The sequence below is a fragment of the Rana temporaria genome, chromosome 4 (genome assembly GCF_905171775.1).
Source record: "Rana temporaria chromosome 4, aRanTem1.1, whole genome shotgun sequence".
In the NCBI taxonomy this organism is placed as follows: domain Eukaryota; kingdom Metazoa; phylum Chordata; class Amphibia; order Anura; family Ranidae; genus Rana; species Rana temporaria.
In genome coordinates this window covers 10,834,358-10,860,145 of record NC_053492.1, presented here as the reverse complement: position 1 = coordinate 10,860,145, position 25,788 = coordinate 10,834,358, and the positions used below count along the sequence as shown (strand labels likewise).

Sequence of the window (25,788 nt, the reverse complement as noted above, 5' to 3'; positions counted from 1 at the left end):
GCTGTCTCCTCTCATTTTCGACCTTAATCTGGAACCCCTGCTCAACAGGATTTGCTCTAGTAATTTTTTTGCAAGCTGTGATTGGCCGAGCATGCGGGTCATAGTGCATGCTTGGCCAATCATCAGCCAGCGATGCCGCAGTGAATTATGGTCTGTGAAACGTAACTTGAATTTGCCGCGAACGTCCCGTTTTGTTCGTATTTCGACGAATGATCGAACATACGATGTTCGAGTCAAACATGAGTTTGACTAGAATACGAAGGTCATCCCTAGTCAGGACAAGTCTGATCATTGAACAGTGCGCTGACTTCCCAGCATAGCTAGAGAACTGACCACGGTATGCTCTCCTGCTTAGTTTGGTCAGTTTTTAATAGAAAAACTGTCAGGAACACCAGGGATTGCATACAGGGCCGGCCTTAGGTGTTCAGGCGCCCTGTGCGAGCTAATCCTGTGGAGCCCCCCCCCCCCCGCGCTAGACAATACACACTGACCGCTACAAAATACACACACTGACACTACAGCATTGGTGCTTTTTACTATAGATCCATTGATGGACTACAAGGTCCAGCATTTTACTATAGGAGGTATTGGTGGACTACAAGGCCCAGCATTTTAGTCCCACCAATGCCTCCTATAATAAAATGCTGGGCCTTGTAGTCCACCAGGATTCCCTTTACCTTATATTGGTCCCCCCTTGATTATATCAGGGAACCCACCCATCAGTGTCCCCTTCCCCACGAAAGACCCCCATTAGACTGCCTTACTGAGAGCCGCTTTGAGCCAGGAAGTGTGGGAGCTGGAGTTTGGGGGGGGTGGAGCTCCTCTACTGTAGTGTCGTTTTCCTTCCTTACATTGTGTGGAGAAGTGTGTCGGCTAAACACAGGATTCAGAAAGAGAGAGAGAGAGAACAAAGAGTGGGAGTGAGGAGGGGGGGGGAGAGAGAGAGAACAAAGAGTGGGAGTGAGGAGGGGGGGAGAGAGAGAGAGAGATTAAACAAAGAGTGGGAGTGAGGAGGGGGGGAGAGATTAAAAAAAGAGTAGGGGGAGAGAGAGAGGGGGGGGGGGGGTGGTGAGGATGAGAGAGAGAGGGGGGATTAAAGAGTGGTGGGAGTGAGGGGGGTGAGAGAGAGGGGGGTGAGGATGAGAGAGAGAGAGGGGGGATTAGTGAAAGAGTGGTGGGTGGGAGAGAGGAGGTGAGCGAGGGGCTAAGTGAGAGGGGGGGATTAGAGAAAGAGTGGTGGGTGGGAGAGAGGAGGTGAGCGAGGGGCTAAGTGAGAGAAGGGGATTAGAGAAAGAGTGGTGGGTGGGAGAGAGGAGGTGACCGAGGGGCTAAGTGAGAGAGTGAAGAGGGGGTGACACAGAGGAGAGTGGGGTCAGACTACACAGAGGAGAGGGGGTAAGCTTACACAGAGGGGGGTGACACAACAGAGGAGGGGGGTGACACAACAGAGGAGGGGGGTGACACTACAGAGGAGAGGGGGGGGTGACACTACAGAGGAGAGGGGGGGTGACACTACAGAGGAGAGAGGGGGGGCGACACTACAGAGGAGAGGGGGGTGACACTACAGAGGAGACGGGGGGTGACACTACAGAGGAGAGGGGGGGTGACACTACAGAGGAGAGAGGGGGTGACACTACAGAGGAGAGAGGGGGTGACACTACAGAGGAGAGGGGGGGGTGACACTACAGAGGGGGGAGGTAAGCTGACAGAGCAGATGAATATGACTCACATCGTGAGGCAGGACTCCGGGAGCAAGCAGGCACGATGATTCGTATCCATCCACATTGCAGCCCCGCCCACGCCTCCACACATGACCAGCACAGCCATTCACAGACCCCATATCTGCTTCCCGGCCCGCACATCACACATGGCCCGTTCGGCCAATCACAGGGCACCCACTGTCTCAGAGCGCAGCGCAGAGTACGGGATCATGCGCGCCGCCCGAGACAGAGATTCGGTGCATTGCCATGAAATGCGATTTGCCATGGAATGAGATGGTCCGCCTCCATCTCATCCTATTGGCTCACGGCTGCTACAAGCAACAGTGGAATGTGTACCCGGGCAAAACAGGTGGCAACCCTATGCACGGCGCCCCTGTTCCCAACGGTGCCTTGTGCGGGCGCACAACCCGCACAACGCAAAGGCCGGCCCTGATTGCATACAAAGGAAGCAATACAAAGAGAAAAGGAGACTCATACAAGTACATGGTACAGCAGGCACATATCAGGAAAATGAAATGTTGGGTTTACAAATGTTTTAAGTGCAACAAACCACACTCAAAAGTTCTACGGGGTAGAATTACTAAAACTGGAGCAGCTGTGCATGGTAGCCAATCATCTAACATCAGCTTGTTCAAATAAGCTTTGGCAAGAATACCTGGAAGCTGATTAGTTTCTACACAGAGTTGCACCAGATTTTGCACTCCAGTTTTAGTAAATAACCCCCTATATGCCTATCATTTTCGAGAAAGGCATTCAGTTCTGTCATGTCATAACAAACAAATACGACAAAATCCATGTAAACTGTCCAACCGTGTATCCAAACAGCATACAAGGCGATAGGCCCGATTGGCCATCCAACATAGAGGGTATAAGGGACAGAGGCGTCTATTACGTGGTCAAAAGAACATATAAATCCTATTAGTGTTAGGCCTCGTACACACCAGTGGATCTGTCCGCTGCGTCCACTGACGGATTTCTGTCTGATGGTTGTACACACCATCAGACAGAAATCCGCGCGGACACGATACGCGGTGACGTGGCCGTGCCGTCGCCGCGACGATGACGCGGCGACGTGCAGGGCCCTGGAAGGTCAATGCTTCCACGCATGCGTCAAATCACTTCGACGCATGCGAGGGCTTTCGGCCGATCGGACATGTCCGGTGAGTCTGTACAGACGACCGAACATGTCCGACGGACAGGCTTACAGCGGACATGTTTCTTAGTATGCTAAGAAACATTTGTCCGCTGGAAACTGTCCGATCCGCCGGACAATTTTCCGGTCGGCCGTACACACGACCGAACATGTCTGCTGAAACTGGTCCGTCGGACCAGTTTCAGCGGACATGTTCGGTCGTGTGTACGGGGCCTTAGAGTGTCTCTAATCACTCTCGTGGACACAGGGGGCAATATAAGGTTAGATATCATCACGTCAGGCAGGCAAACATAGACAAAAAAAAGAAGAAAAAGGAGGAGGGGGGAGGTAAAAGAGGAAACAAAACAAAGACGAATGTACTCAAGCAAATTATCTAGCACATCTATAGCAATGAAATTGTTCTGACAATCACTCCACTCCTGCCAGAGCCGGGGCCCGGTCTGCTGGTTGTGAGCCCGTGGGTTCCCCCTTTGTTTAATGGATCCATGTGGCCCATATACTGTACCATTTGTCATACCTATCCTTGCACTTCGCCATCCACTCCTCTGCAGCCCTAATATTATTCACCAACCGAATCCAGTCCGAACGGCTTGGTATTTGGCTATTCTTCCAATAGACGGGGATCAATCTCCTAGCCGCATTCAGAAGGTGAGGCAGAACTGAATTTCGGTAAAGGCTGAGAGGAATGGCAGGGACATGCAGGAGGAAGCCTAGTGGGGAGTCTGGGAGGTCTACATCTAGTATGATTTTAATTTGGTTCCCTAATATCTTGCCAAAAAGGGCGTAACTTAGGGCAGTCCCACCATATATGCAGAAAGGAACCTCTATGGCCACATTCCCGCCAGCAGGCATCCGAGGTCAGCGGATAAAATTTGTTTAAGCCTAGTGGGGACCCTATACCACCTAGTCATCACCTTAAAACAGTTTTCCTGCATTTTCGTGTCGACAGAGCTGGAGTGAGTAAGGCGGTATAATTGGTCAAGTTGAGTATCGGTAAATTCATGTTGCAAGTCCCTTTCCCACTCCTGAAATATAGGCGGGTTTCCCGAGGGGACCCAGTCTCTGTAGTAGTTTGTAAAGGACAGATATAGAGTGCGGGATTGGACTGGAAGACATGCACATCTTCTCGAAGGGGGTGGAGGATGTGGGGGAACGTATGGCGTGTTGTAAACCACGCGCAAAGTGCTGAAGCTGCCCATATCTCCAGCCATTCATCGGAAATCCGCCATACCAGGCTCTAAGGGCCAGATTCACCAAAGAGATACGACGGCGTATATCTCCTGATACGCCGTCGTATCTCTGTTTCTATCTATGCGACTGATTCATAGAATCAGTTACGCATAGATATCCATAAGATCCGACAGGTGTAATTTTTTTACACTGTCGGATCTTAGGATGCAGTACCGCGGCCGCTGCTGGGGGGAGTTTGCGTCGTAAACCAGCGTCGGGTATGCAAATTAGGAGTTACGGCGATTCCCGACGGATTTTCGCGTTCGCTACGTCGCCGCTAGTCTAGTTTCCCATCGCAAAGTTAGTAGTCGTTTGACCTGCCCTAACTTTACTCAGCAATCGTATTGCTGTTTAAAGTATGGCCGTCGTTCCCGCGTCGAAATTTAAAATTTAACGTCGTTTGCGTAACACGTCCGGGAATACGGAAGTACGCTACGCGCGTCGCCGTTCGAAAAAATGACGTCACGGCGCGTAAAGCACGACGGGAATTGCAAAACTGAGCATGCGCAGTAGGTCCGGCGCAGGAGCGCGCCTAATTTAAATGGCACACGCCCATTTGAATTGGCCCGCCTTGCGCCGGAGGCTGCCTGTGTAGTTTTCATCGCAAGTGCTTTGTGAATCAGGCACTTGCGATGAAAACTTGCGGCGGTGTAACGTATCTACGATACGTTACGCCGCCGCTCACCTACGTGAATCTGGCCCTAAGCTCCTTCAAAGGGAGCAAACCCCGGTTGTGGAAGAACCTACCGCATCTCAACTCTCCGTCTGAAGTCCAAGTACTAAAGAAAGACGGGTACTCCCCCCGGGGAAAACCTCCTAGGGGTGCCAGCGGAGAAAATGGGGGGGCCATCTGACCTGATTTATTTAAAGCATCCCATAACTTTAAGGCATGGGCAGTTGTTGGGGAGGCATAGGTCCACAGATGGGCACTATTGGAGCTGCATTGTAATCAGGGCACTGATGATCAGTATCCTGATTACCTATACATGTCTCCTCTGTAAGGAAATGCCGCTGATCGGCTCTCTTCTCCTCATTCTGTCAGTGTGAGGCGAGGAAAGCCGACAAACTCAATTTCCTTGTTTACATGTGATCAGCTGCAATTAGATTGCATGGGTAAAGACCCACAGCCACAATCGGGGCGAGACTGCGCACCTTCATATGACGGCATCCCAAAACGAGAGCCTCCCCGCTCTGCCATCTTTTGTCTGTATGGCGGGTGGGAGGCGGTAAATTAATGAATAATATACTGGGTGTGACAACGGAATTCCTAGAATGCCCACGGCATAGCACTATGGTTGTGAGTCACACAGCCGTTTGCAATTGATCGTGTTATTTCATGTTCTAACTTGCACTCGCCATGGTTGTAGACCAGTTGACCCCGTTTTTAGTAGTAGAAGAAATAACGTATGTGCGTTGCACTGTTGGCAGAAGAGTGACAAGAATCTGGAGCAGCAGATGGAAAAATATTGAAGATAACTAATATTTTTGTATCTTTTAGGCATTTCTGGATGATTAGCATTGATAGTCAGACTGACTTAAAAACAAAGTGTGAATTTATTGTCATACAGTTGGTATCATAAATACAATGTAAACAGTATAATAGTTCAGTGTAGGGAAAAATATAAGAAATAAAATAAGTAGTTATCAAGCTGTGTGTCTCATGGCTGTCCTCCTTGTCTGCATGCTTTCTAGTGGGAGCAAGAAGAAGCAGGGCATTACGTTAACTTCTGAGGCCCCGTACACACGACAGAGTTTCTCGGCAGAATTCACCGAGAAACTCGGTCAAAACCCGGATTCTGCCGAGAAACTCTGTCGTCTGTACAGTTTTGGCTCGATGGAGCCGCCGAGGAGCTCGTCGAGAAAATAGAGAACATGTTCTCTATTTTCTCGTTGTTCTATGGGAGAAGGCGGCCCGCCGAGCTCCTCGGCGGCTTCATCCCAGAACTCGACGAGGAACTCGACGTGCTTGGCACGTCGAGTTCCTCGGCCGTGTGTACGGGGCCTGAGAGAAGGCAGCTGTTCCAACTTGTCAAAGGGTATTTGAAGAGACTGCGTATGTGGAATTGTCTGAAGAATTGTGTGTCCTCCTAAATATCAATGTCTTGGCTTTATATGTTACATGTGGTGTAGATGTCATAACGTTACAACACTCAAAACCTTGTATGGCCCACATAATTTCTGCTAACTTCAGCAATTTGCTATACAAGAGGAGGTACTAAAGAGTCATCTATGGACTTTGATTGACAAGACCACATGAAACAGACTATTCGTGTTTTGTAATGTGCTGCTCGTGTTATGTCATATAATCAAAAGTCTGCTTAAAGGGGAGTTCCACCCAAAAATGGAACTTCCGCTTTTTTGGAACCCCCCCTCCGGTGTCACATTTGGTACACACAGGTCCCAGAAGTCAGCAGGGACCAGTGGGATAGCGCAGAGCAAGTCACGCATGCGCAGAAGGGAACCAGGAAGTGAAGCCGCAAGGCTTCACTTCCTGATTCCCTTACCGAAAATGATGGCGGCAGCACACAAGAGCCGAGCGATAGATCGGATTTGGGTGCCGACATCGCGGGCGCCCTAGACAGGTAAGTGTCCTTATTTTAAAAGTCAGCAGCTGCAGTATTTGTAGCTGCTGACTTTAAAAAAAAAAAAGAAAAAAAAATTGGTGGACCTCCACTTTAAGTAACACACATTATACAACATTATATAAAAACATACAAATACTAATGATTATAACTGAGATTACACTAATCCCAACAGCGGGGCTCAAAATTTCATGTCCTAAAACTACTAGCCAGGCCTCAAGGGTTAAGCCTTGTACACACAATCAGTCCATCCGATGAGAACGGTCTGAAGGACCATTGTCATCGGTTAACCGATGAAGCTGACTGATGGTCCGTCGTGCCCACCCACCATCGGTTAAATAACGCAGTGGCGTAAAACACAACGACGTGCTGAAAAAAATAAAGTTCAATGCTTCCAAGCATGCGTCGACTTGATTCTGAGCATGCGTGGATTTTTAACCGATGGTTGTGCCTACTAACGATCGGTTTTGACCTATCGGTTAGGAATCCATCGGTTAAATTTAAAGCAAGTTGGCTTTTTTTTTAACCGATGGTTAAATAACCTATGGGGCCCACACACGATCGGTTTTGACCAATGAAAACGGTCCATCAGACCATTGTCCTCTGTTTAACCTATCGTGTGTGCAAGGCCTTAGGCCCCGTACACACGACCGGATCTGTCCGCTGGGATTTATCCGCGGATCAGTTCCAGCAGATAAATCCGGTCGTGTGTACGGCCTAGCGGACATTTTTCGGCGGACATTTGTCCAGCCGACCGTTTTCCAGCGGATAAAAATTTCTTAGCATGCTAAGAAATCTATCCGCTGGAAGCCTGTCCGTCGGACTTATCCGGTTGTCTGTACAGACTCACCGGATAAGTCCGACCGATCCCCATCCCTCGCATGCGTCGAAGTGATTTGACGCATGCGTGGAAGTATTTACCTTCCTGGGTCGCGCACGTCGCCGCGCCATCCTCGCTGCGACGGCGCGGCCACGTCGCGACACGTCACCGCGGATGTTTTCCGCAGGGATTTTGGTCTGTTGGTGTGTACAACCATCAGACCAAAATCTGCCAGCGGACATATCCGATGGAAATAGTCCGGCGGACCGTTTCCATCGGATTATCCGGTCGTGTGTACAGGGCCCTATTCTCCACCAGTTGCCCCACCCAACCCCTACCGTGCCCGTTATTCCGCCCCTAAACACGCTCTCATAAATTATCTCATGAAATTACATTTAAATGGTTTATGCAGAATTAAGTTATAAAAATATTAACAACTTTATTCATGCTCATCAATGCAGCCTCACCCGTGCCCATCAATGCTGCTTCACCCGTGCCCATCAATGCTGCTTCACCCGTGCCCACCAATGCAGCCTAGCTGTGTCCATAAATGCAGCCTACCTTTGCAGGGGAAGAGGATTGCCGGCCCGGATTGTCAGAGTGCAGATGAACATCACTGGAACAGCTTTAATTTCAATTGCTGTGTTTTTCCCTCATTCGCTGTCACTCCTGGCCGGGGAACTTTGATACATGTCACACGTCCTGGAATTGGACGGGTGATCTGTCTATCAAAGTCCCGAGACCAGGAGGCGAGGCTGTATGTGACAGCGAGTGTGGGGGAACACTCAGCAATTGAAATGAAAGCTGTTCCAATGATGTTACATAGTTCCCTGCACTCTGATCATCTGGCCGGCTTACTCTTCTCTCTTCCCCTGCCGGCGGTGCTCACGCCCCTCTCGCTCCCAGGCAGCTCATCCTCGCCAGCCCTCATTTTCCACTCGCAAAATGCGAGTAAGCGAGTGGAAAATTTGAGGGCTGCCAACAGTCTTTAAACAAATATATGTATTATTTCTCATTACATAGATCCGGTCTATTCTTGACTTCCCATGACATTCTATACCAGATACCTTATACAGTAAAACCTTGGTTTGAGAGTAACTTGGTTTGAGAGCGTTTTGCAAGACAAGCAAAATGTTTTAATACATTTTGCCATGATATACAAGCCATGTCTTGATATAAGAGTAGCGTCATGTCACAACTGAGTATAAAAGAGAAAAGAGGAGCCTCTAAGTGTAGCAATATGGTTACATTTAACTACTTGCCGACCACCTGCCGCCATTCTAGATGCCTGGTGGGCGTGATCACCGCCGGGCACCCGCGATTGCTCGTTACAGAGCGAGGACCGGGAGCTGTGTGTGTGTAAACACACAGCTCCCAGTCCTGTCAGGGGAGAAATGCCTGACCGTCTGTTCATACAATGTATGAACAGCGATCAGTTATTTCCCCTAGTGAGGCCACCCCCCTATAGTTAGAACACACCCAGGGAACATACTTAACCCCTTCCCCGCCCCCTAGTGTTAACCCCTTCCCTGCCAGTGGCATTTTTATAGTAATCCAATGCATTTTTATAGCACTGATCGCTATAAAAATGCCAAAGGTCCTAAAAATGTGTCAAAAGTGTCCGAAGTGTCCGCCATAATGTCGCAGTACCGAAAAAAATCGCTGATCGCCGCCATTACTAGTAAAAAAAATATTAATAAAAATGCCATAAAACTACCCCCTATTTTGTAAACGCTATAACTTTTGCGCAAACCAATCAATAAACGTTTATTGCGATTTTTTTTTTAATGAAAAATATGTAGAAGAATACATATCGGCCTAAACTGAGGAAAAAAACTTTTTTTTATATATTTTTGGGGGATATTTATTATAGCAAAAAGTAAAAAATATTCAAAAATTGTCGCTCAATTTTTGTTTATAGCGCAAAAAATAAAAACCGCAGAGGTGATCAAATTCCATCAAAAGAAAGCTCTATTTGTGAGAAAAAAAGGACGCCAATTTTGTTTGGGAGCCACGTCGCACGACCGCACAATTGTCAGTTAAAGCGACGCAGTGCCGAATTGCAAAAAGTGCTCTGGTCTTTGACCAGCAATATGGTCCGGAGGTTAAGTGGTTAATGAAGGTACAACATTTAGCAACTTATTGCTACACTTAGGCCGGGTACACACGAACAAACATGTACGGTGAAACCGGTCCGTCGGACCGTTTTCACCGTATATGCCTGCCAGAGGGCTTCTGTAAGATGGTTGTACACACCATCGTACAGAAGTCCACGCGTAAACAATACGCGGGGCGTGTCCGCGTCGTCGCCGCGAGGATGACGCGGCGATGACGCGGAGACGTGGGCGGGCCTGCCATTTAAACGCTTCCACGCATGCGTCGAAGTCATTCGACGCATGCGAGGGACGGCGGGCGCCTGGACATGTACGGTAGGTCTGTACTGACGACCGTACATGTCCGAGCGGGCAAGATTCCAGCGGACGGTTTTAAAACACGTCCACGAATATTTGCACGCTGGGAAAAGGCCCGGCGGGCAAATGTTTGCTGGAATTCGGCCCGCTCGCGCCTACACACGACCGAACATGTATGCTGAAACTGGCCTGCGGACCAGTTTCAGCATACATGTTTGGTCGTGTGTACGGGGCCTAAGAGGTGCCTCTCTTCTCTTTTTATACCCTGTAAAAAAAATGCTTTGATATACAAGTGCTTTGGATTACAAGCATGTTTCTGGAACGAATTATGCTTGCAAACCAAGGTTTTACTGTATGTCATCCTCCAACTAGCTACATACACCAGAAATATCTGACATATATTACTGACTCAGCTGAAGAACTTTATTTTACCAATCACCTGATCAAGGGCATTCACGCATATTAATATTATGATTTAATGGAACCAAATATATTTTGCAAGCTTGCCAAGAATATAATATAACACATATAAGTGCCAAATTATGAATTTGGAATTATATACTAACATGGATTAAAATCGAATTTTGTGTAAAAATTTGGGCTAAGATCAAGTGTAGTATCTGTTCTTATCAGTTGCCAGAGAAGGCGCTGTAGTTACTCCCGAGTGTGGGGAGGACACCTGCAAATCCAATGGTGTCATAGCACCTGGAAGGACAGTTTCGTCAGTGTCTGGACGCCCTTAGTTGACGTCAGCGGGGCCGAGTCCGAACTGTCCAGAAAGGTGCTCCTGGTGAGGATGGGTTGCTGCAGTGGGTCTGGTCTTTTTGCCGAGTCTTAGTCCGGCCTTCTGGCTGGTGTCGGTGTAAGTGCTGTCCCTGTCAGCGATCTGGTAGGAGGAGCTGGTACTGCCCTGGGATGAGACGGGGTATGGCCATGCAAATTCGCCAGGTTGATGGGGGCCTGGAAGGGCTAGTATTGGTGGACGGCTGCTAGCCGCAGGGCAGCTCTCCCTAAGAAAACCTTGAAGGGCTCTTTATCTGGCAGGAATGGAGGGCTACACTGACTCTGTCGGGGGGTCGGATTGGGGACTAGAAAGCTTTTGGTGTATGTGCCCCTGGAGTGGCAGTCCAGGGGTGCCAGATGATCACTGTGAGTGAGGGTCACATTGTTTTAATGGCACCACGGTCACTGCACCAGAACATGCTTTTTTATCACCTGCCACCTGCAGGATTCTCTGAAGGTGCCCAACAGGTCCTTAGCAGATAGCCACTAGCCTTTGGCAACAGCTCGTACATTTTTTGTGGAGGGACATGCCATCTAGTGAAGGACGTCACTTGCTCAGGGCTGATGTTCATCCTAAAATCCCCCCTCAAATACAGTTATGCCGGGTCATTGTTTTTGGAAAGGGACATGACCTGGGCATGGTTCCCCTCGGGAACCGGAGGGGGTATTGACATGATGAAAAGGTTAACTGATTACTTGGAGACCCCCCGGTAACGTGGGATGGTTTGGTTTTGAATGGAGTATTTTCATGGATCAAGAATATTCCTGTGTGTATTATAGTGATTTTGCTCCTGGTATTATTTATGTGTGCCTGCTTTGGGTTTGTTATGTGTGTGTGTCACAATGCAGAGAAGTCAGTCACCTTTGTGACCTTCGTGTGTGAAAGAAGGGATTGTAGTATATAACTATGAGCGCATCGAGGCCTTCTGGTAATGACTGCGCTCCCAATAAGCATTTTAATAAATAAATAAATAAATAACTTCTGTATTTTCATGCTATCAACGTTTCTGCAAGGTTTCCTGCAAAACCCACAGGTATAACATCATGCATAAAATGGTGCTTACAGAAACATCACTTCTCTGTACCTGTCTATATAAAGCTTCTGCGGTGTTTGGCTGTCTGAAAACATTTCTTTTTTTTCCCTGTTTAATACGGAAAAAAACAAAAACATGACTATGAGTCATGGAAACAGATGACATGGGTATGGCAGCCATGTTTTAAGGGGTTGGCTATTTGATATGTAATGATGCGTAATGATATGGAATGTACACCCCTTTATCAACCACGCCCACTCTTCCATGTTATTGATTGGTTGGAAATGTCCCTATATAACTTGTATTCCTGCCCTTTATTAAAGCAGATGGCTTTTGGATACAGACCTGGCTCATCTTTCTTTGTGTCCAGAATGAAGTTATCTCCTCAGTATTGAGAGGGTCTTGTGAGTGTGGTAATTGTTGTGATTATACCTATGTGGTCTTTGTCAGGTATACGGGAATACCTTTTTTATTCCCTACAGTTACCATTTACCTTTTTGTATCTCTTGACCCTCCCTCTTAGATTGTAAGCTCTAACGAGCAGGGCTCTTTGATTCCTTCGGCCTAGTCCGCGAGGTCGGACTCCGTGGACTAGGCCGAAGCCACGGCCTCACCTAAAGACTCCTTCCCGCAGCTCCCCAGGACCGGCGCTGACACCGCGCCGGTCTTGAGGAGCTGCGGGCAGGAGTTTTAAGGCGAGGCCGCGGCTTTGGCCTAGTCAGCGAGGCCAGACACCGCGGACTAGGCCGAAGCCGCAGCCTCGCCTAAAAACTCCTCAGGACCGGCGCGGTGTCCATAAAAAAAAAAAAAATTGATTCGAATCGTGAATCAAGTTTTTTTTTTTTTTTAGATCACAGATTTTTTTGGCCAGAAAATCGCCCAGCTCTAATTGTTGATATCTGTGAGATAAAATAAGCCCCATAATTGGTGTCAGTGAGGACAAAATGTAACTCCAGCCCAGCATTGGTGGTCAGTGTTAATACTTACCTGATCCCACACTCCCCCTGCCTCTCTGCTGATGTTGGAGTTATACTTTCACTGTCAGAAAGAAGATCACTGCTCCCAACAGTCTGCTTTAATTGCAGTGCCTGGTGGTGGAACCCAGAGAGTGTTCCAGCAGTCATCACCTCACTGCCACTTCAGGTTGCCACCTCATCCCTTTAAACTCAAACACCTTTGAATTACACAGGTTCTAAGGCGAAATAAATGCAAATAAGGCACCAAGTAAGTTTAATTACCACCTTAATCAGCCACAGAACCTGTGTAATTTGTATGTGTTTGGGTTTAAAGGGATGAGGTGGCAACCCTAACCCTACTGCCACTCTGCCACAGTGTCCTTGAACACTTGGCAACAATGACAAGGCCTTGTTTACACTGAGATGTTTCTCGGGGGGCTGAAGTTCCTCTGAGCTCCACAAGGTGGTGATCTCACTAATACCAAACCAGGAAGTATCTGTGGAATCTGGACAGAAAGTGATGTCAGGTACAGACAGGAAGTTCCGGGTGAGAGGTGAGTCGGGAGGAAGTAGAGAGAAGACATTGCTGGAACTGGCAGCAGAGGAGGTAATAAGATCTTATTTTCTATTTACACCCAGTAACCCCCGTCATGTCCGTTCTCTTCCTCCATAGTCTCCGTGACGTCTTTCATCTCCAGCAGATGATGCTACACACATATATAATGTGGAAACGTAGATTAATCCCTTCAGGGGTAGAACATTCCCTTAATTCTGGAGATAAGTTAGGCCCCTTTCACATTGGAGCGGGAGTCGTGGTGGCGGTATAGCGCTGCTAAAAATAGGGATTGCCGCGGGAATCGGCAGCTAGCGGTGCGGTATTAACCCCCGCTAGCGACCGATAAAGGGTTAATACCGCCCGCAATGCGCCTCTGCAGAGGCGCATTGCGGGCGGTATTGCTGCGATTTCCCATTGTTTTAAATGGGAAGGAGCGGTATACACTGCTCCAAAGATGCTGCTGACAGGAGATTTTTTTCTCTCCTGCCAGCGCATCGCCTCACTGTGAAAGCCCTCGGGCTTTCACATTGAGTAGGCAGTGAAGGAGTTTTTCAGGCGGTATAGCAACGCTATTTTTAGTGCTGTACCGCCTGAAAAACTCCTCAGTGTGAAAGGGGTCTTAGGATGGGTTCAAGCGTAATCGCAGATCCATGTGCTACAAGCCCACCAGGAATCTTACACTGCGCTAATCACAGGCAGTGAGACATTTCCCTGATCCGTGGCTGCACAGATCCGGAAATATCTCGCTACCTGTGATTAGCGCTGAGCAGTGTAAGCTTCCTGGTGGGCACGTGGAGTTCCGAACACGCCTGAGCCCATCCTTAGAGATGAATCACCTTCTCACCTTGGTCGTCTCTTGTAACAAGGAATGAGGTTCAGATTTAGGTTGTACTGAAACTGGGCCCCAATTTTCCGGAATACATTTTTGGTTGAAGTTGATCAATTATTATTATTCGGGTTGTCCCGATACCACTTTTTTAGGACCGAGTACAAGTACCGATACTTTTTTTCATGTACTCGCCGATACCGAATACCGATACTTTTTTTTAAATGCAGCCACGTGTCCCCAAATGCAGCCATGTCCCTAAATTCAGCCATGTCCCTTAATTCAGCCATGTCCCTAAATTCAGCCATGTCCCTAATGCAGCCTTGTGTCCCCTAAGACAAAGCCAAGTCAATCCCCCCCCCCTCCCCCCGCCGCTGCCGACATCTAGTTACTATGCGCTGGGGGAACACAACAGCTGTCAGTTGCATTTGAATAGCTGTGTGTTTCCCCGCTGCGCCGTCATGTATAGCCCCTCCCCCAGAAACTTTGATAGACAGGTCACCCGTCGTGTCAAAGTGCCCGGGCAAGGGGGAGGGGCTATACATGACGGCGCGGCGGGGAAACACACAGCTATTCAAATGCAAATGACAGCTGTTGTGTTTCCCCAGCGCATAGTAACTAGATGTCGGCAGCGGCGGGAGGAGGGGGGGGGGATTGACTCGGCTTTGTCTAAGGCGGCAGCAGCTCTCCTCTTCCCCATAAGAGGACTGCTCTGCTCCGCTCTCCACCCCCTCTCCACCCCCTCTCCACCCGCACTCGGGAAAAAAAAAAAAAAAGTATTCTACCAGGCATCGGGAGTATTTGCGCGAGTACAAGTACTAGCGCAAATACTTGTTATCGGTCCCGATACCGATACTAGTATCGGTATCGGGACAACCCTAATTATTATTATACAGGATTTATATAGCGCTAGCAGTTTGCACAGCACTGTATACTATAAAGGGTAGGTAAGACAATTACAACACAGTTCAATACAGAATAAATTGTAGAGATCTTCTCATGGAGCTTTCAATGTAAAGGGAGGCAGAGGTGGTACAAGAGAAATAGCTGCAGGGTATGATCTGATTGAGGAGACCCAAGTACAGTTTTTGGGTGGAGGTCGGGTAGACTTCCCTGAATAATATTGTTTTCCAGCATCCTTTAAAGGCAAACAGGATAGGAGATAACCAGACATACTGGGGTAGGGAATTCCAGAGACTGGGAGAGGTTCTGTGAAAGTCCTGAAGGTGAGCATGGGCAGAGGTAACAAGGGAGCTAAAGAGCAACATGTCCTGGAAGGAGCGGAGAGGACGATTTGGGCGATTATTGTAATTATACAACTATGTTATAATAATTTGCCAATTCCCCTTTGGGATTAATAAAGTATTCTGTATATCTTAAGATGAGATTGGTAATGTAGCTGGTGACAGTGTTGTGGGTGGCTTTATATGTTGTGGTTAGTATTTAGAATTTTATATGTTGGGCTAAAGGAAGCCAGTGAAGAGATTAGCAGAGAGGGGCAGCAGTCATTGATGTATTAGTCTAGCAGCAGCATTCATAATAGATTGAAGGGGGATAACAGGAGCTTCGTCTAAACGTTAAACTTTATTTTAATAAAAAAGGTTCACCTATTAATATACTACAAGGTGACGACTACACTCAAACAGTAGCACTGACCTAACTATCTGGCACTGTGCATGGGAGATAATAAAAACAGGACAGAGACACTTCTGTCACTATACTTCAGATACAGAAGCAGCAACAGTTAAACTATTAGAACACAGGAGCACTTGCCTAATAGTCTGTTCTTCTGGTTGAGATGAGATGCAGCAGCATCTGCTCCTAATTGGAAGGTCATGTGGTCCAATTCTGTTCCTACTTCCTTAAAACTCCTCTTTATAAAATACTACAGTCCCACTAATCAGGGTTTCTGAAACAGCTAACAGGAATTACCTTTTTATAAAAAATTGGCTTTGTGATAATTATTTAGCAACAGCCATTTACAAATACAAACGCTAGAGGGAAGCAGCTCCCTATACATGTGCCAATTTCTACTAAGGATAGCCCAACTATTAACCTCTTACATCGGCATCCTAATATTGTACAACCAATACAGTCCAGATAATTTTCTGTCTACAGAGTCTACTGCTTAGATCATATGACCGCATCAATGAGGAAGGAGGAGAGCCAGAATCACGTGGCTGAGAGGATACTAAATCTCACCCTGGAGATCATCTACCTGCTGACCGGAGAGGTGAGGAGGATTCTGGGAGATCACATGACATAGCTGTTATCTCTATTAATAAAACGCAGACCTGACCAGAGGGGGTGGCATTCTGGAATGTGACAAGTACTCTTTTTGCTTGTTTACAGAGTTTCCCTCCTGTGAAGTCTGGAGATCATATGACCATCACAGGGCCTCCACCTCACACCCTGACACCTGAGAGACACAACATGCAAAAGATTCTAGAAGTCACCAAGAAGATGATGGAGCTGCTGACAGGAGAGGTGAGCGGTGCCGGGAATTCTGGGACATTATCCAGTAACAGACAAGGGATGTGTCTGGATGGTGACTGTATCATTGTGTGTGTCAGGTTCCTATAAGGTGTCAGGATGTCACTGTCTATTTCTCCATGGAGGAGTGGGAGTATTTAGAAGGACACAAGGATCTCTACAAGGACGTCATGATGGAGAATCAGCCGCCCCTCACATCACCGGGTAAGAGGAGACTTTATTGTAAAGGAGAGAGCAGTACAGAGGCTCCACCTAGATCCCCCATCATCTGATAAACACATAGAAACAATGTATTCAGTCAGTGTGTGTGTTTCCTACAGATGGATCCAGTAATGGGAACCCACCAGAGAGATGTCCCCGTCCTCTGTATTCCTGGGATTCCACACAGGAAGGTCACACCATCCCTCACCATCATCAGGTAGATGAGGAACAATCACTGATAGTATCATTAGGATCTGTACATTATCGGCATTGTTACCATTGATGTCATTTTTATTATATATTCAGAGTGGAAACCTGAAAGATTCTAAAGAGGAGATTAAAGAACAAATAAAAGAGGAGGATGATGAGGATGGGGTGATAGAGATGCCAGAGTTTCTAACAGGACACAAAGATATGTACCAGAACACCATGGTGGAGTCATCCAGCTACAGAAACCTTATAGAGAGAAGTCCCCGTCCTCTGTATTCCTGGGATTCCACACAGGAAGGTCACACCATCCCTCACCATCATCAGGTAGGTGGAGTTGAGGGTCGGGAACATAAAGTGATTGAACACTCTGACATGTGGAGATGATGTGTGGACTCTACAAGATGATATTTTCTATGTGATCTCACATCATAAATACTTCTATGTTACAGATGTAATTTTCTGCCATTCTGTTGGTTTAGGGTGAAGATCTGATGAACATGAAAGTTGAGGGTGAAGAAGAAGAGACGTATGTGAGGGATGATCAGCAATATATAGAGGAGGCTGGAATGGCAAGGACATTTAAAGAAGAGGACACTCCTACAGAGATTATCACAGGTGATCTGTTACTGCACACTGATTGGTCCAGAGCAGGGTGGGAGATGAGTGATATCCCCCAATAATAGTTTGCTTAAGTCCCTGATACCCATCCTGCACATTAGGTCTCATTTTCGCTCAGATGAACCCCCGTCTATTTGCTGCAGACACAATTTGTGTACTCGTACATGATTTATGTACATTCTGTGGTACATCCGGCAGTGTTAGGTTGTGTTTCACTCCTAGTTACAGCATCTCAGATATGATAACACGGATTGTGCCTTTCTTAGGTTGGTCCCTCTTCTTCTTTAAGCTGATTTCTAGCTAAACATTAACAAAACACTCTATTTGCCGTCTTGCTGGGATGAAAAGTGAATGGTAAAATAACCAAAACCCCGCACCTAGGCCGATCTTCGAACCTCTTGTTTATCAGAGATCACATGACCCAGTGCCTAGGTTTGTGGTTGCGTGAAGATCATTCATGACTCATTCATGACTCTAACGAGATACCAACAGTTATTCATGGACAGTTTCATTAATATAATGCCATGTTCGTAACTTTTATCATAATAATATATATATGTATTGATGGGTTTCATAATAACTAATACATTGTTAAGATATTATGAAAGAAACATTATAATTTAAAATATATAATACACCCTCTGGTTTCATTCATGCAAAATGTGAAACAAGAGCTTCTTACCATTTTCTTATCTTGTTTATTTTACCAAGTGTCTAGAACCTTTGAATTATAACCTGGGGAGATGGTACTGACAGACTTAAGCCCTGTACACACGATCGGATATCTGATGGAATCTAATCCGATGGATTTTTTCGTCGGATATCCGATGAAGCTGACTTTCATCAGTCTTGCCACCATCGTTCAAAAATCCGACCGTGTCCATCGCGTCACGATTTTCCGAAAGAAGCCGAACGTCGGTGTGCAGGCGCAGTATAGAGCCGCACCGACGTTCGGCTTCTTTCGGCTACTAGTGACGCGATGGATGCGACCGTCGGAAGCCTCTCGGAAGACTGTCAATCAAGAAGGAACGCCCGCTCCCGAAGACCCATACCCGGAAGCGACGGAGAAGAAGCATCTCGAAAACGGGTAAGTAATGCTCATATTTTAAAACAACTAGCCGATTCCCCTAGACAAAACAAGCATCCATCTAAGGGGATTTTTTGAAAAAAAATTCTTATGGGTGAACTCTGCTTTAAGTCTCCTTGTGATACTTCTTGTTACAATGTCTATTCATGAGCTATAAACTCAGTTTCAACTTTAGAGGGAAAATGGCTTCCCCCATGTTCCTATGAAAAATATACAATATACTGGCTTTATATGAATATAAATTCTTTTAATCCCAATAATCCTGACACCCTCAAATGATCGTCTCACTTTTTTTCCAGGTTGTAAAATGGAAGATGAGGACATCACAAGAGATTGTGCAGGAGAAAATACAATGAGCTCAGCTATGGATGGTGGACTTCGAAGTGTGGATAGACCATTTAATTCCCCTGACACTGAGCAACTTTGTATTATGAGGGATGGTTCTGGATTTCAGAGGGAGAAGACATTTTCTTGTCCTGAATGTGGGGAAAGTTTTAGCTCTGAATTAGGTCTTACTAAACATCAGATATCTCACACCGGTGGGAAGCTTCATTCCTGTTTTGAGTGTGGAAAACGTTTCCTTCATAAATCAGAACTTGTCAAACATTGCAGATCTCATAAGGGCAATAAGTCAAATTCCTGCCCGGAATGTGGGAAATGTTTTACATGGAAATCAAAACTTGTCACACATCAGAGAACTCACACGGGGGAGAAGCCGTATTCCTGTCCTGAGTGCGGGAAATGTTTTTCACAGAGATCAGTTCTTGTTAGACATCAGAAATCTCACACAGGAGAGAAGCCGTATTCCTGTCCTGAGTGCAGGAAATGTTTTTTACACAAATCTGACCTTTTTAAACATCAGAGATCTCACACAGGGGAGAAGCCGTATTCTTGTCTTCAGTGCGGGAAATGTTTTTCACGGCTATCCACACTTTACTCGCATCAGAAGATTCACGCAGACAAAAACCCTGAGTACGGGAATTTTTTTCCATGGAAATCGGACCTTGCTATGCATCAGAGACGGCACATAGGGAGAGGTCATTTTCTTGCCCCTAGTGAGGAAAATGTTTTTTACGGAAATCAGAGCTTGTTATACAGCAGCGATCTTACAGGGGGATGTAGAGAAGAGCAAACGCACCTGGGTTCAGTTTGTGAGAGGTTTACCTAACTACTTAGGTTCTGAACGTTAAGCCTGAACCTTACTGAAGTCAGTTTAGGACTAATAGGCAAGTGATCATCACACAACGCATGCAAAGCTGGGCATTGCCCTAGGGCAGTGGTCATCAACCCTGCCCTACAGGGCCCACTAACAGGCCAGGTTTGCAAGATAACTGAAATACATCACAGGTAATATCATTTGCTGCTCAGTGATTGCAGTATTCTAGTCTGCATCTCCCCATGGCAATACATAAAACCTGGCCTGTTAGTGGGCACTGTAGGGCAGGGTTGATGACCACTGCCCTAGGGGACATGTACCAATGCAAACATTGAAAAAAAAATCAGTTCGGTGGGGAGCAATTATTTTATTATTGCTCCAATTGTAATATTAAAAATGCATAATTCCTTTAAATAACATGCTTGGGAGATGCCTCAGAACTTCCTGTGAAGTGACAAATGCATGATGTAAACAAGTAAAATTAACATAAGCAAAGAAAAACATTTTTAAATTGTCAGCTGCTAAATTCCATTTCCTGGCCAGCTTCCCTCTGTTTGTAATTCTGAATGAGGGACTAGTGCAGCCCCTTCCTAGGTAGGTGCTAGGCTGTCAGGTAAATTTTTGGTCTCCTCTGTAATCGGTGGAGCAGTTGTTGATTGCTTTGGACTGATCAGGATCTCACACGCCCGCAGGTTTGATTGATTCACCTTGCCTTCTGGAAGGTTCCAGAACATAGGAGTGGAGCAGGTTGAAAGGCAACCTAAATATTGATGGGTCTCAGACAATCCCTTGGAGAGGGAGTGCCCAGTAGGTGGCTGCAGAGCACATAAATAGTCTGGGGCATGGAGCAGTCTTGTTCTGGAGGAGAAGTTCCCAGCTTGGTGGGCTGCTGCCCCCCCAGGCAGCGCAGCTGAAAATTATCTGAGCTCATGGAGGTCCCTACTATGCTAAGAAACTCTGAAGCTAAATCAAGGATTTCAGCTAGGATTCGGCCTGCAGAGTCCCCTAAGGACTGGAGGGAGGCACCCAAGGACTTGTGAGCAGACATCTGAATGAAAGACCTGGGTGACTGTTGCTGCTGTTAAACCCTGGTGCACTAACATTAAGGCTTGCCTGGCCTGGAACATTGCTTATGGTGTCCCAGTGCTGTCCATTTCATGAGCTATTGCTGAAGAGACTGTTCTAAGAAGCAGCTACAGGGTGAAGAGAGCTTTCTGGAGTATCCCACACCTCCCTATGCCCTATCTAAGTTTGTTCAGCAATAAATGTTAAAAAGGCAACCCCTAGACTGTTTCTTGAGTCAGAAGAGTGAAAAACCCTAGAGGTTATCAAATACCACCAAAAGAATGCTATATTTGTGGGGGGAAAAGCACATACATTTTGTTTGGGTACAGCATCGCATGACCGCGCAATTGTCAGTAAAGCGACGCAGTGCCAAATCGCAAAAAGTGCTCTCGTCAGGAAGGAGTAAATTCTTCCAGGGCTGAAGTTGGACAAAGTTTTTTTATTTAAAACAAAAAAGGCTGTAAATCCATCATCAATAACATCATACATTTTAGAAACATGTCAACTATGATGTGCGGCACCTGCCAACCCCCCCCCCCCCCCCAAAAAAAAAAAACATGCTGACCCATCCTCTCCAAATGAATGCTCACCACAAATGAATGCTCCTGTCCTCTTAGCTGAATGTAAACAAAGGGTGTGATGAACTACAGTATGTACACCATATTTAGTCAATGACATCACGTAGGATCCCTGTGACATCACTGACAAGATATGGGCATGTCCATCACCCTGTGACATGTCACCCAGGATCCCTGTGACATCACCCTGAATATCCCATCACTTTGTACACTGCTCAAAAAAATTAAAGGAACACTTTGAAAACACATCAGATTTCAATGGGGAAAAATCTCACGCTGGATATCTATACTGATATGGACTGGGTAATGTGTTAGGAAAGAAAGGATGACACATCATTTGATGGAAATGAAAATTATCCACCTACAGAGGGCTGAATTCAAAGACACCCTGAAAATCAAAGTGAAAAAATTATGCAGCAAGCTCGTCCATTTTGCTGAAATTTCATTGCAGCAACTCAAAATGGTCCTCAGTAGTTTGTATGGCCAGCAAGGGGCTTTTATGCATGCCTGACAACATCAGGGAATGCTTCTAATGAGACGACGGATGGTGTCCTGGGGGATTTCCTCCCAGATCTGGAAAAGAGCATCACTGAGCTCCTGAACAGACTGAGGTGCAACCTGGCGGCGGTGGATGGACAGAAACATGATATCCCAGAGGTGTTCTATTGGATTTAGGTCAGGCATGCATGGGGGCCATTCAATGGTATCAATTCCATTATCTTCCAGGAACTGGCTGTATGCTCTTTCTACATGAGGACGGGCATTGTTGTGCACCAGGAGGAACCCAGGCCCCATTGCACCAGCGTAGGGTCTGACAATGGGTCCAAGGATTTCATCCCGATTCCTAACGGCAGTCAGGGTGCCATTTTGTAGCCTGTAGAGGTCTGTGCGTCCCTCCATGGATATACTTCCCCAGACCCTCACTGACCCACCACCAAACCAGTCATGCTGAACGATGTTACAGGCAGCATAATGTTCTCCACGGCGTCTCCAGACCCTTTCACGTCTGTCACATATGCTCAGGGTGAACCTGCTCTCGTCTGTAAAAAGCACAGGACGCCACTGTTGTTCACTGGCAAATGCCAATTAAGCTCCACAGTGACGGGCTGTGAGAACAGGACCCACAAGAGGACGTCAGGCCCTCCGGACACCCTTATAAAGTCTGTTTCTGATTGGTCAGAGAGATTCACTCCAGTGGCCTGCCGGAGGTTATTTTGTAGGGCTCTGGCAGTGCTCTTCCTGTTACTCTATCAAGGAGTGGCCTTGATGATAGGTTAAGAACCTTTTACGGCTCTGTCCAGCTCTCCTAGAGTAACTGCCTGTCTCCTGGAATCTCTTCCATGCTCTTGAGACCTTCTGGCAATGACACGTATTGATATGCCATCCTGGAGGAGTTGGACTGCATGTTCAACCTCTATAGGGTCCAGGTATGGCCTCATGCTACCAGTAGTGACACTGACCCTAGCCAAATGCCAAACTAGTGAAAAACAGTCACAAAAGATGAGTAGGGAAAAAAATGTCAGTGGCCTCCACCTGTAAAACCATTCCTGTTTTGGAGGTCGTCTCATTGTTGTCCATATAGTACATCTGTTGTTAATTTCATTAACACCAAAGCAGCTGAAACTGATCAACAACCCCGTTTGCTACTTAACTGACCAGATCTATATCCCAGGATTTTAATTGACTCCGATTAACCACTTCCCGCCCGGCTGTCATTTTGCTATAGGACGTGGTTCAGTTATCCTGACTGGACGTTATCCTGACCCACCAGGGAAATTACAATCTGTGCCAAGGCAGCTTCCAATCAATGCCCAGGCAGCTGGCAACCAGTGCCCAACCAAAATTCCTACCGGTGCCACCAGGGATGCATATCAGTGCCATGTATTAGTGCCCAGCAGTACTGCCTATCAGTGCCACCACTGGAAACCAACTGGAGAGGGCTCAAAAAAAACCTTATCTTCCACAAATTCATGTAAAGAGAAAAAAAATGGGGGCTCCAATGGTGTAGGTCATGAAGAGGTTTTAATGAAAAAAACAATATACATAATACAGCTCTACTGGAGCAGGTTCATGCCGGGTACTTTCCTCTTCTGCTTGTTCATTCTCTTATCCTCCAGACTGACTCCTCCCCGTCGTGGCGCTCCAGCTTCTGCCACTGATGCTCCTTTCTTGATCCTTCCTTTCCATTCGGACAGTCCTCCCCCATCCCACACTCGGCTCCCCCTCCACTCCTACAATTTGTAAAGCGCACCATGCCGTCACTTACCGCGTGCCTGCCCAGACCACCCCCTGGCCAACTCCGGAACTGCGCATGTGCACTTCCAAAGCTGTCCTGCAGCCATATTTTTTATGAACAGCCGCCGTCCGTAATAGACACTTACAGACATGGTTAAAATTGGCAGATTTTTACAAACTTTGTAAATTTATGGACAGATGGCAACCCTGGCCAGATCTGATTTTGCATTATTTTTGCACACATGTAAAATGCACATTTTGGGCCTAAAGATAAGTTAAACCCCCAAACATAAATTTTCTCAAAGCAGAGGCCCTGGAGAATAAAATGGTGGTAATTGTTAAGGTGTTCCTTGTACACAAATATCACCTTAATACCGGGATTTATGTTCTACTTTTTTCCTATTTTCTATAGTGTGATCTTTTCTACAATACTTTATTATAATAATGTAACACGTTGTGTATTGTATTGTACACAAATTAATTACTACTCCAACTCCACATTCCAGACAAGTAATTTTTTCTGACCAATTGGATTGCTACCTATTACTATTTCTTGATTTTAATTTTTTTTTTTTGTTTACTGCAATCATGTAAAAAGTAAATTAAAATTATAATAAAAAAATGTATCAAAGAAAAATAATTGTGTGTGGTGGTAAAATGATGACAAACTTTGGTATCCAAACATTGCTCATAGGTGACGCTTTAAAAGCCTTTACATGTCCTCCGTTTATATTTGACCGTGAATAATTGTCCAGAGTGCAGTGGTCAAGAGTATATTAAGCCGCCATTTTTCTGACTGCGATGCTGGTGTTCCCCCATTTTTTTTTTTATAGTTTTTACATTTCTGTTAGCGGCAGTCAATTTAAAGTGCACCAAAAAACACTTTTCATTCAACAAAGTGCATCCAATCACACATTTTCCAGTTTCTATTAAATTTGGGTAATAAGCCCCCCCACCCATCATGTTTGGGAGGCCAACAACGAGAGGCAGACGTTCCCATGCCACTGTGAGGGGGCCAGCAATATCTGTGTCCACAGGCAAAGGTGGACATGGTCTGTCTTCAGGCAGGGCATAATTTCCTGTGTTTAGTGATGTTGCCCGTGCTATCCAGCCACAACATGCAGAGGAGGTGGTGGACTGGCTTACTAAACCGTCCTCATCCTCCTCCTCCTCTATGACCCAAGCAAAGACTAGTGCGCAGTCCACCACAGCTGCCAGAGCAGCTAATTCTGCCTCCTTGCCCACAGCTACTCCTGCCATAGCCCCAGCAATATGCACAGAGTAGTCAGCTGAATTATTTTAACACAGCGCCAGCTACTTCTTGATGCACAGCCATTACTTGATTCTTTTGTTGGTTCTAAGGTAGAGGAAGGTAGGAACACGAGCCTACAGGAAGGAGAACATTTATAAACAACATATTGGCAGTCATGTTCCCCCAGCCACAGCGTATTTCCAAGTTGGCTCCAGTGATGAAGAGGATGGAGGGGTTAATGAGGTCACTGACGTGCCTTGGGTGCCGGATAGAGCAGAAGAGGAAAGTGAGGGGGAGGCACAAGTTCAACAAGGCAGGATGTCTTTTAGAGGCAGTAATCATGAAGAGTAGAGGGTGGCCACCCTATTCCATCAGATTGTGGAGCAGTTATGTCCCGGCCCACTTCCTACAGCTCAGCTGTCTGGGCCTTTTTTAGCACATGTGCAGCCAATCGCATTATTGCAATCTCTACCGCAAGCAGCAACCATTTGGGTACCACATGCTTGCAAATACATTTAACCACCCACCACTCAGCCCATTGGCAAGAGCAGCTGAAAGCCAAACAAAAGGGACACAATTCTTCTCCTCCTCATTCCTGACCTTTCACGTCTACTCCCGCTTTATATCATGACCTCTCAGCAGCCTCCACGGACAGGGATGATGGTATTGCAAAGATTGTCACAGCTGGTGACTGGTCACTTGAGGGCGGGGCTGGACTGTGGGTGATCGTGGAATTCCGCCTCCCTGCCTGGTGCATGCTGTGTGTCTTGTCTCGTCTCCTCCGAGTCCTGATTGAGGTCTCTCATCTCCCCTTCCACAGC

The 25,788-nt window shown here is 46.6% G+C and overlaps 1 protein-coding gene across 1 annotated transcript; it reads left to right on the top strand.

Moving 5' to 3' along the window:
• Window positions 1-5,461: 5,461 nt before the first annotated feature.
• On the top strand, window positions 5,462-25,318 carry LOC120935511 (zinc finger protein 250-like). The gene is made up of 6 exons (XM_040347561.1): window positions 5,462-5,508; window positions 5,603-5,675; window positions 17,073-17,198; window positions 17,456-17,591; window positions 18,981-19,447; window positions 25,082-25,318. The coding sequence occupies exons 1-6, from the start codon at window positions 5,462-5,464 to the stop codon at window positions 25,316-25,318; spliced, it is 1,086 nt and encodes a 361-aa protein (XP_040203495.1).
• The last annotated feature ends 470 nt before the right edge of the window (window positions 25,319-25,788 follow it).

What these genes read in the sequence shown, in the direction of transcription:
- LOC120935511 (XM_040347561.1), top strand. Translation starts at nt 5,462, where the DNA reads ATGGTTGTAGACCAGTTGACCCCGTTTTTAGTAGTAGAAGAAATAAC. An exon ending in TTAGTAGTAGAAGAAATAAC is followed by an intron (nt 5,509 to 5,602) that starts GTATGTGCGTTG and finishes TGTATCTTTTAG; the next exon opens with GCATTTCTGGATGATTAGCA. An exon ending in TTTCACAGAGATCAGTTCTT is followed by an intron (nt 19,448 to 25,081) that starts GTTAGACATCAG and finishes GTTCTAAGGTAG; the next exon opens with AGGAAGGTAGGAACACGAGC.